This window comes from Ascaphus truei, chromosome 16 (assembly GCF_040206685.1).
Source record: "Ascaphus truei isolate aAscTru1 chromosome 16, aAscTru1.hap1, whole genome shotgun sequence".
In the NCBI taxonomy this organism is placed as follows: Eukaryota; Metazoa; Chordata; class Amphibia; order Anura; family Ascaphidae; genus Ascaphus; species Ascaphus truei.
In genome coordinates this window covers 32,493,571-32,517,743 of record NC_134498.1, presented here as the reverse complement: position 1 = coordinate 32,517,743, position 24,173 = coordinate 32,493,571, and the positions used below count along the sequence as shown (strand labels likewise).

Here is a 24,173-nt window from a genome sequence, read left to right as displayed (position 1 = left end):
AACAGTAAAACAATTACAGACAGGATTTTCCGCCTGTTAACCTTTAGGGTGATCTGATTTTGCTCCCACTAAGGTGTTTGTATAGAGTGATTAGTGTGCAGCGGAGGGACTGCAGTGTAAGCAGGTAACAGGAGCGAGAAATTCCGCTTCTCTAGGTATAAATTTACATGTTGGTGCAGCTGCTGCCCCTGGAAACTGGCAGAGAATCAGCAATTCCTGGCTTCCGAGGACATCCCCTGATCTACCTCCATGTCACCTCGGGCACTACAGGAGTTGGGTTACCTCCATGCCTTAACCCCTGAGACAGAACACCCACCCATGTCACTGTCCTTATTTTAGGCTAATAGACAGTTAATGACAGACACTATTATTGTGTTTTAATTAGGGTAATAAGTGTCCAGCAGTGACTCAGCCTTCCCACACAGGAAGCGCGTCCCACAGAATAATCAGCTGGTGCGCAATTTATACGGGCATTTAAATAATCCTGTGCTGAATACAGAGCCCCCCCCCCCCAGATTATCAGGGACAGGCTCAGACAGTCCTGGGATATCTAATGATGGGTGACCACCTGACTGCATACAGTACATCAGGGACAGGTTCAGACAGTCCTAGGGGAGGGGTGGCATTACTTAGTCGCTGAAGGGCCCCTCCCCAGGGCGATATGTGGGGTGTGGTGAGGGGCCACGTACCCATGGCAGCTAGTGACGATGTTACGTATGAGTCGAGGGTATCCCTCAATGATGGCGGAACAAGCCGGTTGGGTCCCGGCGCTAATATATCTGATATGTTATTTATATAAACCAGCTTCTTTACAAATATGGATCTGAATGACGTTTTAGTGTAAAACCTTATGGCATCTAAACACGCGCGGAACATTCACTGCTTCAGCCCTGCTAAAAAAAACATCTAAACCCCGGCGTGCTGCGACACCTGCTCTGCAAAGGTAAGGCCTTGACCCCGCTGCCTACTACAGCGTCCGCTGCACGGACGAGAGCCCTCCCCTCAATGGCGCTGGACCCGCTGCGAGGGGGGGCTGCAGCGCTGGGGCGAGAGCTTCTCCTGCTCTCAATAGAATTGAGAGGACTCGGGTCGAGCGATAAGGCACGCCCCCCGGCGGTTCAGCCAATCAGGCTGAACCTGTCGGGTGACGTCATGGCCGCGCCCCCGTCACTCCCCCGCCGCGCCCCCCCCCCCCCGGTCTCTCTTCCTGCAGTGAGCTGCAGACCGGGGAATCGGCTGCACGCGCCACCAATCTCGCGGGCGCGCGTTGCAGCAGAAATACCGGGGCCTTAGCCTAAGTATGGCAGCTACAGCATAAGGAAAGTGGCACACTCCAGCGCTCCATGACGTGTTTTGAAGTGATCTCCAGCCCTGCGGAGCGCAGGCGCACGGCGGCGCCGCTGTACGTGTATATATATATATCTGTAGAATCCAGGTCAGCACGGCCGGGCGGATACGCTGGTTTTCTAAGCGATTGACTTCCCATTAAATATACATAGGTTGCTGGTTAAAAATTTAATATCGATGTGTCTGGTTAGTGCTGAAGGTTCAAGAGCCAACACACAGTGGGGCTGCAATATATGGAAAGCACTCAGCTGTAGAGCGGCTTTGCCAACAAACCCCACCACATTAGCAGCTGTTAAAACATAAGGCTTTGCAAACTAAGGATTGGTTGTATGTAGCTGGGCTACGGTGTGGGTGTGATGCTGACATTCTAGAGAGGCAGGAATCAAAGTTGTTCAGCAGTCATGAGAAAGTTTGGTAAGGGCAACCATTTTTAATGTTACCCACAATAATTATATGAAATGAATTTATTAACATTTTTCTTTACATTGCTGTTTGGGATGAAAAAATGAAAGCATATATGAATATATATATATATATATATATATATATATATATATATAATTGCTGCCAGGTGAATGCAGTTTGGGTTCCAGCGACAGCTCTACTTGTGACCTTGGGCAAATCCCTTTATCCCCCTGGTCTTGTGAGGTCCACTTTTTGATCTTTTTGATCTTGAGTAGCTCAGAGCATCCAATGTATCTCCCAGAGCTGGACAAACGTCTTTATTATGTGTGACAGTGATGTACATTTTTTTTAACCTCGGTAATTGTGTCTAGTGCCTCTCTCATGGACCTCTCCTAAACAGCTTCTTGATATCTCATTCTGTGATGTCCATTTCTTGACCATGGCACAGTGATTTTGGTCCCATAACCTGCGATGCTGACAGTTTGACACTTTAGAAGGTAATTTTGGTTCCTGTGGCACAACAGCCTCTTCCAAAACATCTCCCATATGGCCAGCCCCATGATAGCTGATTTTCGACCCTCACAAGGTGATTGTGTTGAATGCTTCTCTCAGACCCATGTCTTAGGCTGCGTCCCCGCTGGCGCTGAGCTTGGTGCGGTTACGTGTGTGTGTGTGTATATATATATACACACGTTCCCGCTCACGCGATGCGCGGGCACATGCTCGGCGCTTTAGTAAATAAAATGTTTAATCTTTCTCGCTCGATAGCCAGCAATGCGCCCCCCCCCGCGCGCAAGTTGCAGGACACCCGGCGCTCATGCTCTAAGCATGAGTGTGCTCAGCACCAGCGGGAACTCAGCCTTAGGCCTGGGACATAGTAAGTCCAAGCTCGCTGGGGCGGGCTGAGCCGCGCTGAGCAGATGCACTAACCCCATGCATCTGTCATCAGTGCGGCTATAGTTTCCCCCTTCGCATGCGTGCTGATGCGTGCGGAGGCTCAGAAACTTTGCTGAGACAGGCAAGTTTCAAATTTGCCGCTCGGGGAAGCAATGTGAGCGGTCACGTGACCGCTCACATCCAATGGGAGCGAGGGACTAGCTCCGCCTCCTGACACGCCTCCGCCCCGCCCCCAGAGCGCGCTCACTGCCTCGCCTGCAAGGACAGGAAAAAGCTCAATTTTCAGCAGGCGAGGCAGAGCAGGAGCGCGGCTCAGAGCGGCTGAAGCCTCTATGTCCCAGGCCTTCGGCCTCGGGCCGAGCCGTGCTCCTGCTCTGCCTCGCCTGCTCAAGCTGGTGCTTTTTTGCGTCCTGGCAGGCGAGGCAGTGAGCGCGCTTTGGGGGTGGAGCGTGGCGGAGGCGTGATGGGAGGCGGGACTAGTCCCTCGCTCCCATTGGATGTTTGTGGTCACGTGACCGCTCCTCCGCTCCCCTCAGCGCCGAAATTCAAACCTTCGTGTCTCCTGAAAATTTCTGAGCCTCCGCACACGTGCGGAAAGCGGCTGCTAAAGCTGCGCTGATCACAGATGAAGGGGGTAAGTTCATCTGCTCAGCGCGGCTCAGCGGGGTCTGTTGGACTATGTCCCAGGCCGTAGCCAGCTGGTTTTGTAATGCATAGTTTGACCCTCAGAAAGTTATTGTTTTTGGTTATTCTAGCTCAATAGCCTATTCCAAAACATCTCCTATACAGCTAGTCTTGTGGTAGTCAATTCTTGACTTTGAGAAAGTCTTGGGCGCTTCTCTTAAATGTCCTGAGCAGCTGGCTCTGTGATGTATCCATAGTCTAACTTTCAGAAGGTCAGTGTGTTGATTATTTTTCTCAGACCTATGTCCTAAGCAGCTGGCCATGATGTGTCATAGTTTGCCCTTCATAAAGTCAGTACTCACACCCACTTGGTCCCTGTAGCGTGGAACATTTGTCCCCCCACCCCGTCCCCTATTCTCACAACTGGTATTTTCTGAGCAGTTCATTCTGCCAGGTCCTCTTCTTGTTGGGGAACTCCATTGGGATCCTGATCCTTCTGAACTCTTCAATACACTTGTTCAGTTCTACCTCCAGTGCCATCCTCTCCTCATTGGGCTGGGAGGGTTCAGGGCAGCTCTCCACCCCGTTCTCTTTCACCTCTTTCTGCACACTGTTTCTATGTGACCCCATGACCTCCCCTTCCTCATGGTTCTTGAGGGACTGGGACAGGTCTAGTGTGCTTGGACGGGGGGGACACTCCTCAGTGGGTGGCGGGCAGCTGTCTATCTCAGGAGGAACCTCATCAGGCGGGAGATCCGAGGAGGTTGGGGCTGAATCGTGGCTATCCAGGCTGGAGCTGGAGAGGTCGTTGCCGCTGTCTGGCTCTTGGGTTTCCCTTGGAGACGATGGCTCTATGTGGTTAGGTTTCTCGTTCTCATTCAATACATCTTCAGCTGGGGAGACAATGAGAGACAAAAAGTTATAGAGAGCAGTTATCTGGAACAATAGGAGGAGTCATAGGGAGCAGTTATATGTAGCAATAGGAGGAGTTATAGGGAGCAGTTATATGTAGCAATAGGAGGAGTCATAGGGAGCAGTTATATGTAGCAATAGGAGGAGTTATAGGGAGCAGTTATATGTAGCAATAGGAGGAGTTAGAGGGAGCAGTTATCTGGAACAATAGGAGTAGTAATAGGGAGCAGTTATATGTAGCAATAGGAGGAGTTAGAGGGAGCAATAAGTGTAATCAAGAGGAGAAATAGGAGTTGTTATAAAAGCAACAGGTGGAGTTTTAGGGAGCGGTTATATGGGGCAATAGGAGTTATAGGGAGCACCAGGATTAGTTACATGGTATTACACAGGCTTAACGTTTTTAATTCAAAGAATCAATTCACGTTTCGATTTGTACTGGTCTTTTGACGAGTAGTGTTAAATGAGCTCCAAGTGTAGGGTTGGGGTTGGGGGGGTCACATCCCTCAGTCCTAGTGAGTTACAAAACACAGAGGTATTCATGACGTTCGACAAAAGCCGAGACATTTAGAAATGTCACTTGTTAGTGCACCGCTGCGTCTGAATACAGAACTCTGGGGACCTGTGGAGATGGCCCGGATCAGAACACCAGTGACAGATGTCTGAGTACACGCAGGAGGTGTGACACCAAGATCCAAAGGCTTAAAGGTGAACTTCCGCTTGGGAACAAAGCGATCTAATAACTGTGACTTTTTTGTTTGTTTTATAACCTTATTTTTCAGCATTTTAAATGTGGTGTCCAAAACAAGGTTACAGATGCCGTGTTACAATTATAGATGGCAAGTGCTTCTATTCAGAGGTAAAAAAAAAACCTGCCTGAAGAAGGGACTTTTGTGGTCCTGTCAGCCATTACTCTTTTTAAAGCTGGAGTACAAGCCGCCGTTTTAAATTATTTTTTTTCCATTCAATATGAGCATCAATACAATCTGCACAATGACATGTGATTAGCTAAGCTGCAGATCGATCCATTCTCCTGTAACCGATCGCCGAATTGGGGGTTATTTAATTCACTGTTAGGGCTGCACAAGAGTACCCAGGATGCAAAGCTCTGTGTGGAAGATCAGGTGACCAGGCAGGCCCTAGATACAATTGGTGCACTGCTAGAGAGAGGGCGAGGCTCAAGAGCAGGAGCCTGTCTCAGAAGAGGAAGGGGGTGTGACTTTGTAAATGTAATGCTTCTTACATTAGAACACATACTTTTTTTTAAAAAGTATTTTCTTCTAGTACAGAACTGATTTACTAAAAAAAACACACACGTAGGATATTGCTTTGTCCGCAGCTCTAACCGCTAGTGAGCTATTAAAAGGTATCACTTGTGCCTTGCATTTCTGTCTCTATTCTTCGGTCTAACACAGTACCATCCTCTATTTGCATCCACAGGTTCAGAGGTAACAAGGAACAAGTTAAGCAATAAAGCAAAATAAATATTTTCCAAACCGTATGAGCGAGGAGGGAAACAAAACGATGTAACTATGAGTTAACGAGAACGAAGAACGATAAGCCAACGAAACACCGAGGAATGTGTCCTGTACTATGAGAGAACACATCCTCAGCCAGTTCTGGAAATCCGTGACATATCTATAGTCAAGGTAACAAGGTTCTATACGTCAAGTAGTGAAGAACAAACAGAAATCCAGGTACCAAGACCATATTTTCATTTTGTTTTTTGCGGCAAAATTGTTGTGTTAAACGGTAGCACAAACCTTCAGAAAATGTGTGTTGTGTGTATTCCATGAAGATCATTGTGCGACGTATACATAGTTATTGTTTAAAATGAATTTTGATGCATTACGTCATGTTGAATGCTATAAATATCTGATCATTTAAATTAAAACAGAATGATGCACATTTTATAATGTAGAACTGGTGTTAGTAGGCCTGTATATAATTAGCATAATACAGTATTATTTATTATAGCCACAGTGAAAACAATACATTTTGGTAACCTACATAATGAAAAATGATATACAATAAATTTCAGGGTTTGAATGCGACTAAGGTTAGGTTTAGGTGACTAACGTAACGTTAAGTTCCCGCGTAAACTTTAACGGCCTCATTGGCAAGCTCTTTTTAGGGCGAGGAAGCCTCATTGGATATGCGATGTTGGGATAACACCTAATTTGCAAATCATTTGCGTCCACTATCACTAACGGCTGTTATAGTTAACGCTACGGAGAAAATACGTCTTAATGTTACGTTACTGTATTTGAAAATACACAGTAAGGCTTAACATGACGTTAAATTAGGTTAATGTAATGTTAGATAACATAACAAAGCTTTGTGGATCTGGGCATGAGTGGGAACAGTAATGAGTGGATCCTCATTAATTAACCGACCCCCTTTGTCCAAGTTTTGAGTGGTTGAGAACAAGGATTAGCTGCTTCGGCAAGCTCTTTTTAGGGTGAGGATGCCCTAAATAAATACCAATAATAATAATAGCATGTTCTTGTATAGCGCTGCTAATTGTACGCAGCGCTTTACAGAGACATTTTGCAGGCACAGGTCCCTGCCCCGTAGAGCTTACAATCTATGTTTTTGGTGCCTGAGACACAGGGAGATAACACTTGCCCAAGGTCACAAGGAGCCGACACCGGGAATTGAACCAGGCTCCCCTGCAGCAATCTCAGTGTCAGTCAGTGTCTTTACTCACTGAGCCACTCCTCCCAAGAGCCAACGCAAGTGACTTCGCACAGATCGAACAAGTATCACAGTGACAATATATTATATCGTTCTTGTGACAAATGCAAAACTTCCCCAAATGTCTCTACAGAACTGTTCAAACCAAACCCAGGAGCAAAATCTCACAAGAGAATATAAAGGATCAGCGAAGGTTACAAAACGCCAGATATAAAGTATATTCTATTTGGGGCAAGGTGCTACTAACAAATATAATTAGTGCGCAAACCAAATATAGAAACTCCTCAAGAATTCAAAACAACAGGGAATATACTTATACTACGGAGTTTCTGTAATATCCTTTGATCATCTATGCATAATAGATGGACTCCAGTATACAGCCGATCTCCCAGTGTATAGAGGAAAGAAATTAAAAAAAATATATAGTGTACTATGCACTCATTTCATGTACTCAGCCATTTAGTGAACCCCCGAGCCAAATCTTCGCAGATCGATTACAGGAGAACGGATTGATTGTCAACGTGGCTAATTACTTATCATTGTGTGAATTTTATTGCTGCACATATTAAAGGGGAACAGGAAACAAACCGGCAGTTTGGACGGCGGCTTGAATGCATCCGATAAAAAGTGCCTGATTTGTGACGGTGCAGTGTTCATGTTTGGCACAATACAAATAAGCAACCTTTGTTGGCGATAATTGCGCATTAATCAGTTATCGGAATTTGATGTATCCAGCCCATAGAATGAGCCCCTTAACCTGAGTCTGGGTGCCCCCCACTCCAACCGGCCTCTCTGAGGACACGACAGCCGCACAGGGATTGTCAATAAGGTTTTCCATAGCTTTCCCAGAAAGGAAAGACGTTTTAAGGAAGGGGTTCAGATTTCCCTTTACTGAGAATGAGGGGGGACCTCACTATAACACAACACCCAGCTGTGACACTTCTCCGGGTTCATCAGAAACTCACTTCATCATCGACCCAGCAGCACACTTGCAGAGAAAGGACTATATAACTTGGCCCACGTTCCCGTGTCTGCAGCCTACGCCAATGGCACCACAAGGTAGGCCCAGAATGATCTTTCAAACATGGACTTCGGAAGAGATGATGATTGGTTGAAGACTGGTGTAGGTAGGGAAGGCTGTTGGTACACTCCATAACTATACTGTTCCATATACACCTTTGGTGTTCTTTTGACACTGATTGACGCAGATTATAAGGCCGAACCGGAGCTCCAAGGTACTGCCGCCATCTTTCCGCTCTACCTTCCGCAAGTTCAAAGTGGCATGCTTAATAGTTAACGGGTCAGTCCCATGTAGGAGCAAAGTGACCTAATTACAGTGACGGGTTGTCTTCTTCTTATTTTTATTATCATTTATTTATAAAGAGTCAACGTATTCTGCAGCGAGATACAATGGGGGAGCAGCATGATATAAATGACATAAACAGAATGACATACAACAGGTGCAAACAGATACAAAAGGTAATGAGAGCCCTGCTCCTGAGAGCTTACAATCTAGCGAGAATAAGGGGCAATGTTGAAACAAAGGGTTATGTGTCTGCTCATTGGTCGGACAGAGTATGTCTCAGGATGGAGTTTGGTCCAGCCACACAGTTGGTCCCGTTAAGGTGTAGGGGTGATGGATGTTAGAGGGTGTCAGATAGAATGGAGAGGTTCAGCTGCACAGCTAGACCAAATGGTTAAAGGGTCAGTCCCATGTAGGAGCAAAGAGACCCAATGACAGTGACTTGCTTAATGGGTTAAATGGCCAGTCCCTCGTAGAAACAAAGTGACCTAATGACAGTGACATGTTTAATGGATTGAAGGGTCAGTCCCATGTAGGAGCAAGGAGACCCAATGACAGTGATGAGTTTAATGGGTTAAAGGTTTGTCTCGTGTATCATAAAGGACTGTGGGTATAAGCCAATACTTTGCAGGCTTCTCCGGAAGGGTTGAAAGGGTTACAGCCCATGGACTTCTAATTAGGTCTGGCTTTAAACAGCTGACATGAAATTGATGCGCTCTAATCTTAGAGCGACCTTCCTAAGAAAGGAGGGGTCAGTAAACGTGTCGTTATGTGTACGGGGGCTGCGCTTGTTACTCGGCAAAAGGATGGAGGAGATGGGGAGGGGGGGGAATAAGCAGAGATGGTAAATCTGATTTAAGCTTTAGATAGCAGTGGGGGGATAGCAGCATTGTATGTGTGTATGTATTTATTTGAGACTGTGTGTGTTTATGGATAGGAGACTGTGTGTATGTATTTATAAGAGACTGTTTTTGTACAGTATTTGTGTGTTTATGTGCATATATTGGGGACTGTTTCAGTGTGTGTGTGTGTGTGTGTTAGACGATGTGTGTGTAGTGATATAAAAAAAATATATACAATATTTATTCATGGATGTCAAAAGAATCCATGTACAATAATTAATAAATTATGTTCAGTGGGCAAGAGAGGGGAAAGCAGGGGACGGAAAAGAAAGGGAAAGAGAGAAAGAAACAGAGGGAGAGAGAAGAAAGGAAGAGAGGAGAATGGAAAAAGAGAGAGCCGGGAAAGAGAAAGGTGTAGGAAAGAGAGAGGAATGGAAGAAAGAGGAAGCGGAGGAGGGAGAGAGTGTGGGAAGATGAGGAGAGTGAGAGAAGTGAGGAAGGGAGAGAAAGAGGAATCTTGCAGATGAGATATACAGTACATGAGATATACAGTACATGAGATATACAGTACATGAGATATACAGTACATGAGATATACAGTACATGAGATATACATGGGATTAATGCACATTTTATACACCGGCAGATATTATGAAAATGTCCATTTCCCATACATGTCACCTGTAAAAATATATGTTACAGACTTGTGCAGTATGTCACGTGGGAGACCTTCTGTCTTTATTCTATGCTCTCCCATATACAGCCCCTGCTTTCTCTACACATTACAGGACAATGAGCCACACAGCAGCGGCTACTTATAAAACATTTACAGGCTTACAGCAGGGACACAGCGGGAGACGGAAACCAGAGGGAGATGGGGAGAGAAGGGGAGAGAGGTAAAGACAGGGAGGGAGAGAGGGAGACAGCGAGAGAGAGAAGGGGGGAGAGGGAGAGACAGGGAGATAGAGAAGGGGAGAGACAGGGAGAGCGGGAGAGACCGGGAGAGAGAGAAGGGGTGAGAGAGGGGGAGGGAGACAGGGCGAGAGAGAAGGGGAGAGACAGTGAGAGAGAGGTGGGGAGGGAAAGACATAGAGAGGGAGAGAAACAGATAGAGTGGGCAAGGGAGAGAGACAAGGAGGGAGAGAGATGGAGAGGAATAGACCGAGAGGGAGACAGGGCGAGAGAGATGGAGAGAGAAGGGGAGAGAGGGATAGACAGAGAGGGAGACAGGGCGAGAGAGATGGAGAGAGAAGGGGAGAGAGGGATAGACAGAGAGGGAGACAGGGCGAGAGAGAAGAGGAGAGAGAGACAGGGAGGGAGGGAGGGAAAGAGGGAGAGACATGGAGAGGGAGTGAAACAGTGAGAGTGGGCGAGGGAGAAAGACAAGGAGGGAGAGAGAGGGAAAGAAAGAGAGAGAGACAGAGTGGGAGAGAGAGGGAGGGAGATGGAGAGAGAAGGGGAGAGGGGGGGGAGGAGAAAGAGAGGGAGCATGAGGGAAAGGCAGGAGAGAGGGGACGAAAGAGATTGAGAGAGAGAGAGGGGAGGAGAAAAAGAGAGAGGGGGAGATTGGGGGAAGGCAGAGGGGGAGAGAAATGTGGGGAATAAATACAGTACTGTACATTCCTTTAGTATATACACTGTGTGTGTGTGTATATAGATGTGTGGTGTGTGGTGTGTGTGTGTGTGTGTGTGTCTCTCTCTCTCTCTATATATATATATCTCTATATATATCTATCTCAATAGGTGTTTATAGGTAGCGGTTATATGGAGGAATAGGATGAGTTATATTATAGAGCACATTTTATAATGGTGAAAACTTGAAGGAAAATATATACATTTTTAGCTGAGTGTCTACATTTCATTTTCTGAAGCCAATTCTAAATCGTTCCAAGTCTCGTTTCCCGAGGTTCTTTACCTGGTACAAGACAGGGTGATAATACCGGGGGTGATAATACCGGCTCTGAAGTCTCTCTCAGATCCGGGAGCGTTATCGCTGCGCCTGGAACATAAAAATATAATAAATAGATATCATTACATTTAAAATAAAAAAAATCATCAGCTCCACTTCACCCCACACAGGCTTTCGGAGCGACATTGAAAACAATATTTACGTAAATCAAAAGGATTTTATTCCAGCCCCAGATACAATTCAGAAAGTATTTTTTTACTTTTAGAAATTCCCTATCCTCTTCCTTTCCCCTCCTAACTCCGACCATCGCAGTGACACCCTCCAGCGAATCCTAACTCCGACCATCGCAGTGACGCCCTCCAGCGAATCCTAACTCCGACCATCGCAGTGACAAGCTCCAGCGTATCCTAACTCCGACCGTCGCAGTGACACCCTCCAGCGAATCCTAACTCCGACCGTCGCAGTGACACCCTCCAGCGAATCCTAACTCCGACCGTCGCAGTGACACCCTCCAGCGAATCCTAACTCCGACCGTCGCAGTGACACCCTCCAGCGAATCCTAACTCCGACCATCGCAGTGACACCCTCCAGCGAATTCCAACTCCGACCATCGCAGTGACACCCTCCAGCGATTCCTAACTCCGACCATCGCAGTGACACCCTCCAGCGAATCCTAACTCCGACCATCGCAGTGACACCCTCCAGCGAATCCTAACTCCGACCATCGCAGTGACACCCTCCAGCGAATCCTAACTCCGACCATCGCAGTGACACCCTCCAGCGAATCCTAACTCTGACCATCGCAGTGACACCCTCCAGCGAATCCTAACTCCGACCATCGCAGTGACACCCTCCAGCGAATCCTAACTCCGACCATCGCAGTGACACCCTCCAGCGAATCCTAACTCCGACCATCGCAGTGACACCCTCCAGCAAATCCTAACTCCGACCATCGCAGTAACACCCTCCAGCGAATCCTAACTCCGACCATCGCAGTGACACCCTCCAGCGAATCCTAACTCCGACCATCGCAGTGACACCCTCCAGCGATTCCTAACTCCGACCATCGCAGTGACACCCTCCAGCGAATTCTAACTCCGACCATCGCAGTGACACCCTCCAGCGAATCCTAACTCCGACCATCGCAGTGACACCCTCCAGCGAATCCTAACTCCGACCATCGCAGTGACACCCTCCAGCAAATCCTAACTCCGACCATCGCAGTAACACCCTCCAGCGAATCCTAACTCCGACCATCGCAGTGACACCCTCCAGCGAATCCTAACTCCGACCATCGCAGTGACACCCTCCAGCGAATCCTAACTCCGACCATCGCAGTGACACCCTCCAGCAAATCCTAACTCCGACCATCGCAGTAACACCCTCCAGCGAATCCTAACTCCGACCATCGCAGTGACACCCTCCAGCGAATCCTAACTCTGACCATCGCAGTGACACCCTCCAGCGAATCCTAACTCCGACCATCGCAGTGACACCCTCCAGTGAATCCTAACTCTGACCGTCGCAGTGACACCCTCCAGCGAATCCTAACTCCGACCGTCGCAGTGACACCCTCCAGCGAATTCCAACTCCGACCATCGCAGTGACACCCTCCAGCGAATCCTAACTCCGACCATCGCAGTGACACCCTCCAGCGAATCCTAACTCCGACCATCGCAGTGACACCCTCCAGCGAATCCTAACTCCGACCATCGCAGTGACACCCTCCAGCGAATCCTAACTCCGACCATCGCAGTGACACCCTCCAGCGAATCCTAACTCCGACCATCGCAGTGACACCCTCCAGCGAATCCTAACTCTGACCATCGCAGTGACACCCTCCAGCGAATCCTAACTCCGACCATCGCAGTGACACCCTCCAGCGAATCCTAACTCCGACCATCGCAGTGACACCCTCCAGCGAATCCTAACTCCGACCATCGCAGTGACACCCTCCAGCGAATCCTAACTCCGACCATCGCAGTGACACCGTCCAGCGAATCCTAACTCCTACCATCGCAGTGACACCCTCCAGCGAATCCTAACTCCGACCATCGCAGTGACACCCTCCAGCGAATCCTAACTCCGACCATCGCAGTGACACCCTCCAGCGAATCCTAACTCCGACCATCGCAGTGACACCGTCCAGCGAATCCTAACTCCGACCATCGCAGTGACACCCTCCAGCGAATCCTAACTCCGACCATCGCAGTGACACCCTCCAGCGAATCCTAACTCCGACCATCGCAGTGACACCCTCCAGCGAATCCTAACTCCGACCATCGCAGTGACACCTTCCAGCGAATCCTAACTCCGACCATCGCAGTGACACCGTCCAGCGAATCCTAACTCCGACCATCGCAGTGACACCGTCCAGCGAATCCTAACTCCTACCATCGCAGTGACACCCTCCAGCGAATCCTAACTCCGACCATCGCAGTGACACCCGCAAGCGAATCCTAACTCCGACCATCGCAGTGACACCCTCCAGCGAATCCTAACTCCGACCATCGCAGTGACACCCTCCAGCGAATCCTAACTCCGACCATCGCAGTGACACCCTCCAGCGAATCCTAACTCCGACCATCGCAGTGACACCCTCCAGCGAATCCTAACTCCGACCATCGCAGTGACACCCTCCAGCGAATCCTAACTCCGACCATCGCAGTGACACCCTCCAGCGAATCCTAACTCCGACCATCGCAGTGATAACCCACCAGCGAATCCTAACTCCGACCATCGCAGTGACACCCTCCAGTGAATCCTAACTCCGACCATCGCAGTGACACCCTCCAGCGAATCCTAACTCCGACCATCGCAGTGACACCCTCCAGCGAATCCTAACTCCGACCTTCGCAGTGACACCCTCCAGCGAATTCCAACTCCGACCATCGCAGTGACACCCTCCAGTGAATCCTAACTCCGACCATCGCAGTGACACCCTCCAGCGAATTCCAACTCCGACCATCGCAGTGACACCCTCCAGCGAATCCTAACTCTGACCATCGCAGTGACACCCTCCAGCGAATCCTAACTCCGACCATCGCAGTGACACCCTCCAGCGAATCCTAACTCCGACCATCGCAGTGACACCGTCCAGCGAATCCTAACTCCTACCATCGCAGTGACACCCTCCAGCGAATCCTAACTCCGACCATCGCAGTGACACCCGCAAGCGAATCCTAACTCCGACCATCGCAGTGACACCCTCCAGCGAATCCTAACTCCGACCATCGCAGTGACACCCTCCAGCGAATCCTAACTCCGACCATCGCAGTGACACCTTCCAGCGAATCCTAACTCCGACCATCGCAGTGACACCCTCCAGCGAATCCTAACTCCGACCATCGCAGTGACACCCTCCAGCGAATCCTAACTCCGACCATCGCAGTGACACCCTCCAGCGAATCCTAACTCCGACCATCGCAGTGACACCCTCCAGCGAATCCTAACTCCGACCATCGCAGTGATAACCCACCAGCGAATCCTAACTCCGACCATCGCAGTGACACCCTCCAGTGAATCCTAACTCCGACCATCGCAGTGACACCCTCCAGCGAATCCTAACTCCGACCATCGCAGTGACACCCTCCAGCGAATCCTAACTCCGACCTTCGCAGTGACACCCTCCAGCGAATTCCAACTCCGACCATCGCAGTGACACCCTCCAGTGAATCCTAACTCCGACCATCGCAGTGACACCCTACAGCGAATCCTAACTCCGACCATCGCAGTGACACCCTCCAGCGAATCCTAACTCCGACCATCGCAGTGACACCGTCCAGCGAATCCTAACTCCGACCATCGCAGTGACACCCTCCAGCGAATCCTAACTCCGACCATCGCAGTGACACCCTCCAGCGAATCCTAACTCCGACCATCGCAGTGACACCCTCCAGCGAATCCTAACTCCGACCATCGCAGTGACACCTTCCAGCGAATCCTAACTCCGACCATCGCAGTGACACCCTCCAGCGAATCCTAACTCCGACCATCGCAGTGACACCGTCCAGCGAATCCTAACTCCTACCATCGCAGTGACACCCTCCAGCGAATCCTAACTCCGACCATCGCAGTGACACCCGCAAGCGAATCCTAACTCCGACCATCGCAGTGACACCCTCCAGCGAATCCTAACTCCGACCATCGCAGTGACACCCTCCAGCGAATCCTAACTCCGACCATCGCAGTGACACCGTCCAGCGAATCCTAACTCCGACCATCGCAGTGACACCCTCCAGCGAATCCTAACTCCGACCATCGCAGTGACACCCTCCAGCGAATCCTAACTCCGACCATCGCAGTGACACCCTCCAGCGAATCCTAACTCCGACCATCGCAGTGACACCCTCCAGCAAATCCTAACTCCGACCATCGCAGTGACACCCTCCAGCGAATTCTAACCCGACCATCGCAGTGACACCCTCCAGCGAATCCTAACTCCGACCATCGCAGTGATAACCCACCAGCGAATCCTAACTCCGACCATCGCAGTGACACCCTCCAGTGAATCCTAACTCCGACCATCGCAGTGACACCCTCCAGCGAATCCTAACTCCGACCATCGCAGTGACACCCTCCAGCGAATCCTAACTCCGACCTTCGCAGTGACACCCTCCAGCGAATTCCAACTCCGACCATCGCAGTGACACCCTCCAGTGAATCCTAACTCCGACCATCGCAGTGACACCCTCCAGCGAATTCCAACTCCGACCATCGCAGTGACACCCTCCAGCGAATCCTAACTCTGACCATCGCAGTGACACCCTCCAGCGAATCCTAACTCCGACCATCGCAGTGACACCCTCCAGCGAATCCTAACTCCGACCATCGCAGTGACACCCTCCAGCGAATCCTAACTCCGACCATCGCAGTGACACCCTCCAGCGAATCCTAACTCCTACCATCGCAGTGACACCCTCCGATGAAGGCCGATGATGCTCAACCATGGCTCACAAACCCCTCATGCCATCCACTGCACAGGCGCAGCCGCCCAGATGATTCATCGCCAGCTGCGAGATGGGCCCCAGCTACCCAAAGCACAATAAGCCCAGCTTACTCGCCAATCCATGCCACTACCAGGCATTACCGTACCACCAAGTCCCATCTGGCAAGGTTACCTCGCACTTCCCCTCCAACTAGCCGCCAACAACAGAGCTCTTTAACGCTCTTAAATTAGCCCTGGACCTTCAGACCTGCCAAGAACTTCCAAACCGTCCTGGAGGAACATTAACCGAGTCAAAATCCATGATATAATCACCCGACCCAAATGGAACCATATGAACGAACGCCGCCCCTTTTATTGGGGTAAAGCTCCATCCCGGGTGCTATTCTTTCAAAGCTCGTTGGCATAATTGCCTTCTGTAGCAGACGGCTCTGGCTCCCCACGCGGTCCAGAGGAGAGATCTGATGGCACCTCGCTTCCGAGTTCCGCGCCACTCCATAAGTTCAACGAGATGCAGCAAGCCATTGTCCCAGGAACAGACCTCTGACTGCAGCTGGTGTATTACCTCCTGCACCCCGAGGAACGGGGGACTCGACATCCAAACACTCAGTGATGAGCGAAGGATTTCCTACCCTCCAGCATACATAGTTACACAGTAGATGAGGTTGGAAAAAGACATACATTCATCAAGTTCAACCTATGTTAAGTTTATACGTCAGATACTTTACCCTATATCCGTACTTACAGAATATTGATCCAAAGGAAGGCAAACAAAAAACCCCATACAAATGTATGATCTTCCCCCAGGCCGAAACCACCACCACGCCCCCCCACCGGCACAATAGCAAGTTAAGGGAGGAAGGAGAGAGGAGGAGCTTAGACTTATCGGTCATGCCAGTTGGTCGTTTAAGGCTCCGTGATAGTTTCTGCTGGGCTCTTTAAATAGAGCCACAAATATAACTCAGTCCAGCTCTGCAGCATCCTGCATCACCTCATTTAGGGCTGGTACCTTAAATAGCCTCTGATGAGAAGAGCATGCGTTTTATACTCTGTGGGATTTCTACCTGTTTTTAAATAAAAAATTTGATGCTGCATTAGAATTTCTATGAAAGAGAAGGAGGAAAGCTTCCAGGCACACAGACTTTGATGATAAAGGTGATTTATTCAGCAAAAACGACCTAACGAGACCTGCAATCTGAAGTGTTTCCTTGACTGGCGTTATTTTATTTTTCAGTAGTGGATCTACGCCTCGACGCCTCCGTCACCTTCTCCATTATTCGATATACGCTGGAAGTCTTAATATGGATCCAGAATTATTTATGTCATCAGCTGGCTCCATTTGTGTGCTGCTTCCTTCTTTGTTAGTCTTTTGTGGTTAAATGTTAGTTTGTTGCTGTTGCCCTTTCATGGTGTCTTTATGGGTTCTATTTATTCTAGACTGTGTTCACTTTTGTGTACCGTTTAAATCTAGGTTTTATACCTTCAATATCGGGGACTGTCCACTGGGACACTGTGGGTGGGATTGGTCCTCTCTTATCTGACACTGTGGGGTACAGACATCTGCTTCGCAACTGCCCCGCTGGCTAACATCGTACTGCCCTCGCTACTATGGTGTAGCGTCTGGTAGCCACAACAGTGGAGGGGGGCGTTTTGGTATTCCCTGTCAGACGCCGCCGACCAACCCCAAATAAATCTCTGACACAAATCATGGTGTTAAATGTCCACAATCCGTTTTTATTGGAATTAAAACATCACCAATAATGCCTGATCAGATTGCCCTTCCATTGGGGAACCAGACCCATGGAACCACCACTAGGACACACCACGTGACTGACCATGGCCAACTAGATGGACACTGACAGGCCCACCGCCCTAGCCAGGGTCTGCCACCGCCTTCCCCACCATATAAACCCCCAAATTCATGCTGTAGTCAGTAAAGGTGCAATCTGATCAAGCCCATCACAGCCATAGGAAAGGGAATTGTACCTCCTAAAATGTACCCCTCTCCCAACCTATCCAAAGCCTGTTCCACAGCCCCTTTGGAAGGCCAAATTAAATATGTCCAGATGGATGTCTGACAAATGGACCCCATCTTCCCTATACATCCCCTCATATCCATCTTCAAGATGTACATGTTTAACGCCACTCCATCCAAACTTCTGATAAATGTGGCCACCTTTTTAGTCGACTTTTTCTGCCCCCTTCCTTCTACCTTCAGATCCCGAGCCCCCAACCATACCATCCGACAAATCATTTCAGGCCACACTACCATCGCTTTTCCGAATGCTACATACCGTGTAATTGAGCCACATCACTTTTTATAGCATCAAATAAAATCAACAGTCTTAACTTTTCCCGAATCATTGCCCCCAATATGATGAACCAAGACTTTTGATTCCTCCTGAGATCTCTGGATGCGGAGCAGCTCGGGTAAAGTCTGGTGTGCCCAACGCATACCTCAATATCCCAGCCAAGATATGTCCAGCTCCAACGAATATATGAATCCCCACATATCCAGAATCAACACTGAGCAGAACCTAAGGATAAGAACCAAACTTGTCCTTAGCCTCTCCCCTTTTATTTTACCATGGCAAGTACAGTATCATCGAATATACTCATTATAACTCTGGGATTTCCACCACCCAATCCTCTTAGTCACTTCCTCCCCTAACCCCAACCTCGCTGCCTCTGTTGCCGCACCAATCTGGAGTGAGTAGGAAAAAAGTAAAGGTTGGATCTACTCCTACCTGCGCCAGACCCAACCTGAACATTTTCCCAAACTGATAGCGGAGCTTCCCAGATTCAGGAATCAGTAAGTGATCACCCTCACCTGACCCTCCTTTTTAAACCTGTTTAACTCCCTTCCCCTCCCCTCTCTCTTGACTTCCCTAATCTACTAATCACCCACATAACGCTTTCCTCATAAAGGAACCTTTCCCTCCCATCATGTCCCTGTAACAGTGTGGATCCCCTATCAGATAGACAGGGAAAACCTGTTTACATAGCAGCACCGAGAAGGTTAATTTTAAAGCAGGGTGTCTTAATTAATTTCCTCAGCTATCTCGTTAGCACACTTTTAAAAACCCTGCAGTAGTGACTGCAGGGATCTCTCTGGTCCAGGAAGCTGAGTGCACCTGGGCCGCACAAGATGGGACACGCTGTACAACAGTCAGACCCCCTAGGCCGCTGTGGCGGATACCCGGGTCTTGGACTTCCCAACCCCTACACCGGCAGGAGGAAGCGGGGGGGCCCTGACGGTAAACCTTACCCCACACTGAACTCTGTTTTATTGTTGGTAAGGGGCTTAGCCCTCCAACGCACAGATAGGGAGGGAATGTCTGATGTTAGTCAGAGCTCCATGCGGAGATAGTTTTGTTATTTTTTGTTTTCTCCTTATAGGCTGAACAGAAGCAATATTTTATGTTTGGGCGAAATAAAAGCCTACATTTGTTTTCCAAGAGCAGTCTCCTGTTGTCACCTCTGCACATACTGTATCTCCTACACATAGTGTCAGAAGTCGGGATGAGAGGTGGCCCTTGGATTTAAAAGGGGCCCTGGAGACCGTGACTTTTTTGTGCCTTTTTTGCTACAATTCCTGCAACAGCTTGAGCAACAGGGTTAAAAACGGAAGAACCACGTACAGAGGTGACCACAAATAAAGAGCTACAGACCCAGGCAGAAAACCAAAGTAGATTTACCCCAAGCTGGGATATTAGTCCCACTGTTAACATATTCACTGGCCTGGTAGTTAGAGATTTATAAACAAAATGCCTAGTCCCAAGGGTCGAGATAATCTAAGAACAGAGGAAAGGAAATCTCACCAGCAATTACATAGCAAGGATATCACGATTAAACAATCCGATAAGGGTCAGAACGTTGTTGTTCTAAACACCATGGTGTAGGTGAAGGAGAATGTACATCTCCTATCCGACCGTACCTGTTACTCGATCCTGCTCAAAGATCCAACAGATGTTTTAGTGAGAGAACTAAAAATAATATTGAATCGTGACTTCGAAAGTAGAGCTGTATCCAATTGATGTAATTGATAAACCAAGTAGTACTGATCAGCCTAAATTGCTTAGATTTACAGGGACGTTTAACAATCAATGGCCTCACATTCGAGATATTCTCCATAGACACTGGAACAGCCTACTACAGGACACCACAGAGGGTTCTCATAAATAGCCCATCACTAGAGAGCAGCAGAGCAAGGGATTTAAATGATGTCCTTGTACACAGTCACAACGCAATGGTAACCAACAGAACGTGGATCGATAAACAACAAACCATGGGCTCATTCAAAAGCTCAACATGTAAAGCCTACCAGTACATGGCTCCTGCTAAATCATTCGAGAACCCGGGACGGTTCTAGGTTATTCACTATTCTTAAAATGCAAAACTACGGCGGAAGCAACAGAAAATATGTGGGCTGGACCAGTCGACAACTTTGTCACAGAGTTTTGGAACACATTGGAGCAATACGAAATGAACTTGACACCTCCGTAGCTAGGCAGGTGAATGACGCGCATGATGGCGACTTTTTGGTATAGTCCCAAGTATCAGGAAAGGAGGCATGAAAGGGGAAGCTAAACGGATCTATACGTTGCAAACGTCCACATGGTCTTAACGAAGGATTTATGCTTGCACCCTTTTTAGATTAAGATCGTATTCCATGCTTTCATATAGTATTTACAACTTGGCATAGGATCGGACTACGGCCCGTGGAGAATCCATTATCCTCTGTCTTTTTAATTATCATAATCTCCATGTGAAATATACATTGTACAGTACTCTCTCTCTTCAGCTCTGGGATCATTATGAATTTTGAGTCTTGATGTATTGGAATTTCCAGAATTCTACAATTAGACTGTAAGCTCCTCGGAGCAGGGACTCCTCTTCCTTAATGTCTAAAGCACTTATTCCCATGATCTGTTATTTATATTATCTGTTATTTATTGGATTACCACATGTATTACTGCTGTGAAGCGCTATGTACATTAATGGCGCTATATAAATAAAGACATACAATACAATACAATACAGAAGATATTACATTCATTTTGCATTAAGGATTTGTGGGGCTAAATTATCTGTCATTATTTAAAAATAAATGTATTCAAATAATCTAAGCATATTTTTTTTAAAACCATTTTTACCAACATTTTACGAATATACATCTTATAGACAGAAAGTAGGTAATTCAAGTGCTTTTCCATTTCTTACAGTACCTTTAAAATTATGCTCATTCCCCCCTATGGTTTTGTAGAATATATCGTTGTTGTAGAAGAGGTAACGTCATTAACTACATTCTTTGAGTACAGAGGAAAAAGCCATGAAATTTTCTTTTTTTACAGGAAAAAATCTGTATTTAAAAAAGGAAGGTATTTTTAAATGTCAATTTCTGAAGATTAGGGATCTTTAATGAGTCTGCAATAGGGAATTAGCCCTGTCTCAATGAGGCTTCACTAGTAAACCTCAGTGGTCTGAGGAATCCAGCAGGGAGCTGGTTAATTGCAGCTAACAATTAACCAGTTTCCACCTGGTTAATCAGACCAGTGTGGATGCCTCTTGCTGTGAACTAACAGAGAGACTCTTGAGCACACAGGATCACTGTGTGCTGATTTCAATACACCAAAGGAACAGGCCTCTCTTCCAGGGTGTAGCAAACCCAGTAACCTACCAGGGACTGGCCCCTCAACGAACACCCATCCGGACCCAGAGACTGACCAAAGGGCACCTGCTTTGAGGTACCTCTTGAGACTTTGGGGTGATAGGCTGGTAAGGGTATTTTCCTCCCAGTCTTGCAGATATGGACTGGGGACATGAGTTAGCCCTTACACAGCGATAGGCTGTTTGCTTATTTGTTTATTTTTGTTTGCTGTGCATTGTTAAAAAGGGACAGGCTAAATAAAACCATGTTTTAATTTCCCCAAAAGAGCAATCATAGCAATAAATGGCACGCCACTGTTAATAAAGACATGCAGGTATAATTCTGCTTCTGGTGCTTACCTCCCAATGGTCCCGGCGTCTCAAGGCTGGGCCTGATAATGGCACAAAAATGAAGGAAAGGAGGAGCACACAGGAGGCTTGATTTGAGTTTTGAAAAACTTCAATAAGGTGCTCACAGCATCAGAGCTTTAGCACAGATAACGTTTCAGGACTAATAGGTCTGAGGAAGGGACACATTAGTCCTGAGACGTTATCTATACTAAAGCTCTGATGCTGTGAACACCTTATTGAAGTTTTCAAAACTCAAATCAAGTGTCCTGTGTGCTCTTCATTTCCCCCAAACTGTCTCCCCGTGTGTACCTCTGCACGTCTCTTACAGAGTCCATAATATGTTTTTTCTTTACTAAGCCAATATTCATGAAAAACGGTAAAAAATGCACTTGATGAGTTTTACCTCTACAATGATGATATACAGTACATTATATTAATCTAAATAGTTAACTTAATGCATCACTGCATTGTCTGCCTGAAAATATATCTTTGTGTATTAATTAACTGATTTTTCACCTATAATAAAACATTCTATTAGAACTGTATATCTCAACACAAAACACTCGTGGGGCACGAAATGGTTACCCCATCTGAGCGTCTGATTACCATGACAACATGGAGCTTTAGAAGACCCTCCCCCCTCCGTGTCTGGTTACGCAAGAAGAAGCATCTTGTATGATGTGGAACGCGTCGGGTCACGTGACTGATAACATTGGGCCAGTCGGATCAAGTCCTGCGAGTACGGATGAGCGGTGGTGCGTTGCCATTGTGATTGTATAGCACGAGGAACGCCACCGCTCATTCAACAGACGGTATAGTTATTTGAACTAGCTGATTATGAGTAAGAGCAGGAACATTGATTCTTGGTAGGGACTATTTCAACCAGTTTTATAAAAAAAAAAAATCTCTTCAATTTTTACTTACTATCTATACTGGGCTCACACATTACTGATACAGCACAGACATAACAGTGTGACTGGAGACATTTTGGATACATTTTTGACTTTATTAGTATTGAATCTTGGATTCTGGGGTTATCCATTTGCTATTTTGTTGCTAACGAGTGCAATATTTTGCTTGGGAGGCTGCTCCTGCAGTGTTTTGCAATAACTGGATGCAGCTTAGCATAGAGGTTCTATTATTTCATATCCAGCAACAGTGTTACTCCCGCTGATCCCATCACTGCTTCCTACGTGACTACATCAGAGGCAGTGCATGATTCAATAAAGTGTTGATGACATGAATTATCCAACTATTGTATGCACGCTGATACCATTGCAAGTATACTCTAAGATTAATTATCATTATTCCCTGCTATTTCTAAGCCATTGACTCTACACATCTTTCCTCCCAGGACTGGATTTGACACGGTTTTAAATTTAAATATTTAGTTTACATTTTTTTCAATTCACTGACCATTATTTTAATAGTTTAGCTCCAATAAAATAGTTGTTTTAACTTTACTAAAATTTCCTATATCACACGGATGGATTTTTTGTTATTATATCTCTGCATGTTATTATATAGCTCTGCGCGTTCTCTCAGCGTGTTATTATATAGCTCTGCGCGTTCTCTCTGCGTGTTATTATATCTCTGTATGTTATTATATCTCTGCGTGTTATTATATCTCTCTGCGTGTTATTATATCTCTGCATGTTATTACATCTCTCTGCGTGTTATTACATCTCTCTGCGTGTTATTACATCTCTCTGCGTGTTATTACATCTCTCTGCGTGTTATATCGCTTTGAAAGTTATTATATCGTTCTGCATATTATTATATCTATCTACATGTTATTATATAGCTCTGCTTGTAATTTCCTATATCACATGGATGGATTTTTTGCTTTTATATCGATTTTGTGTTATTATAGCTCTGCGCGTTATCTCTCTGCGTGTTATTATATAGCTCTGCGCGTTCTCTCTGCGTGTTAATATCTCTGCGTGTTATTACATCTCTCTGCGTGTTATTACATCTCTCTGCGTGTTATTACATCTCGCTGCGTGTTATTACATCTCTCTGCGTGTTATTACATCTCTCTGCGTGTTATTACATCTCTCTGCGTGTTATTACATCTCTCTGCGTGTTATTACATCTCTCTGCGTGTTATATCGCTTTGAAAGTTATTATATCGTTCTGCATGTTATTATATCTATCTACATGTTATTATACAGCTCTGCGTGTTATTATATAGCTCTGCATGTTATTATATATCGTTCTGCATGTTATTATATAGCTCGGCGTGTTATTATATATCGTTCTGCATGTTATTATATAGCTCTGCGTGTTATTATA

The 24,173-nt window shown here is 47.0% G+C and overlaps 1 protein-coding gene across 3 annotated transcripts in view; it reads right to left on the bottom strand.

Moving 5' to 3' along the window:
• Positions 1-3,142: 3,142 nt before the first annotated feature.
• Positions 3,143-24,173, bottom strand: part of LOC142467387 (BTB/POZ domain-containing protein KCTD12-like) — a 52,769-nt gene continuing 31,738 nt past the window's right edge. For all 3 annotated transcript variants that reach the window (XM_075573007.1, XM_075573006.1, XM_075573009.1), the window contains exons 3-4: positions 10,940-11,023; positions 3,143-4,166 (exon numbers count right to left, since the gene is read on the bottom strand). In XM_075573007.1, coding sequence (XP_075429122.1) covers positions 3,691-4,166; positions 10,940-11,023 — 560 coding nt within the window. In that variant the 3' untranslated portion in view covers positions 3,143-3,690. The remainder of the gene's footprint in view (positions 4,167-10,939; positions 11,024-24,173) is intronic.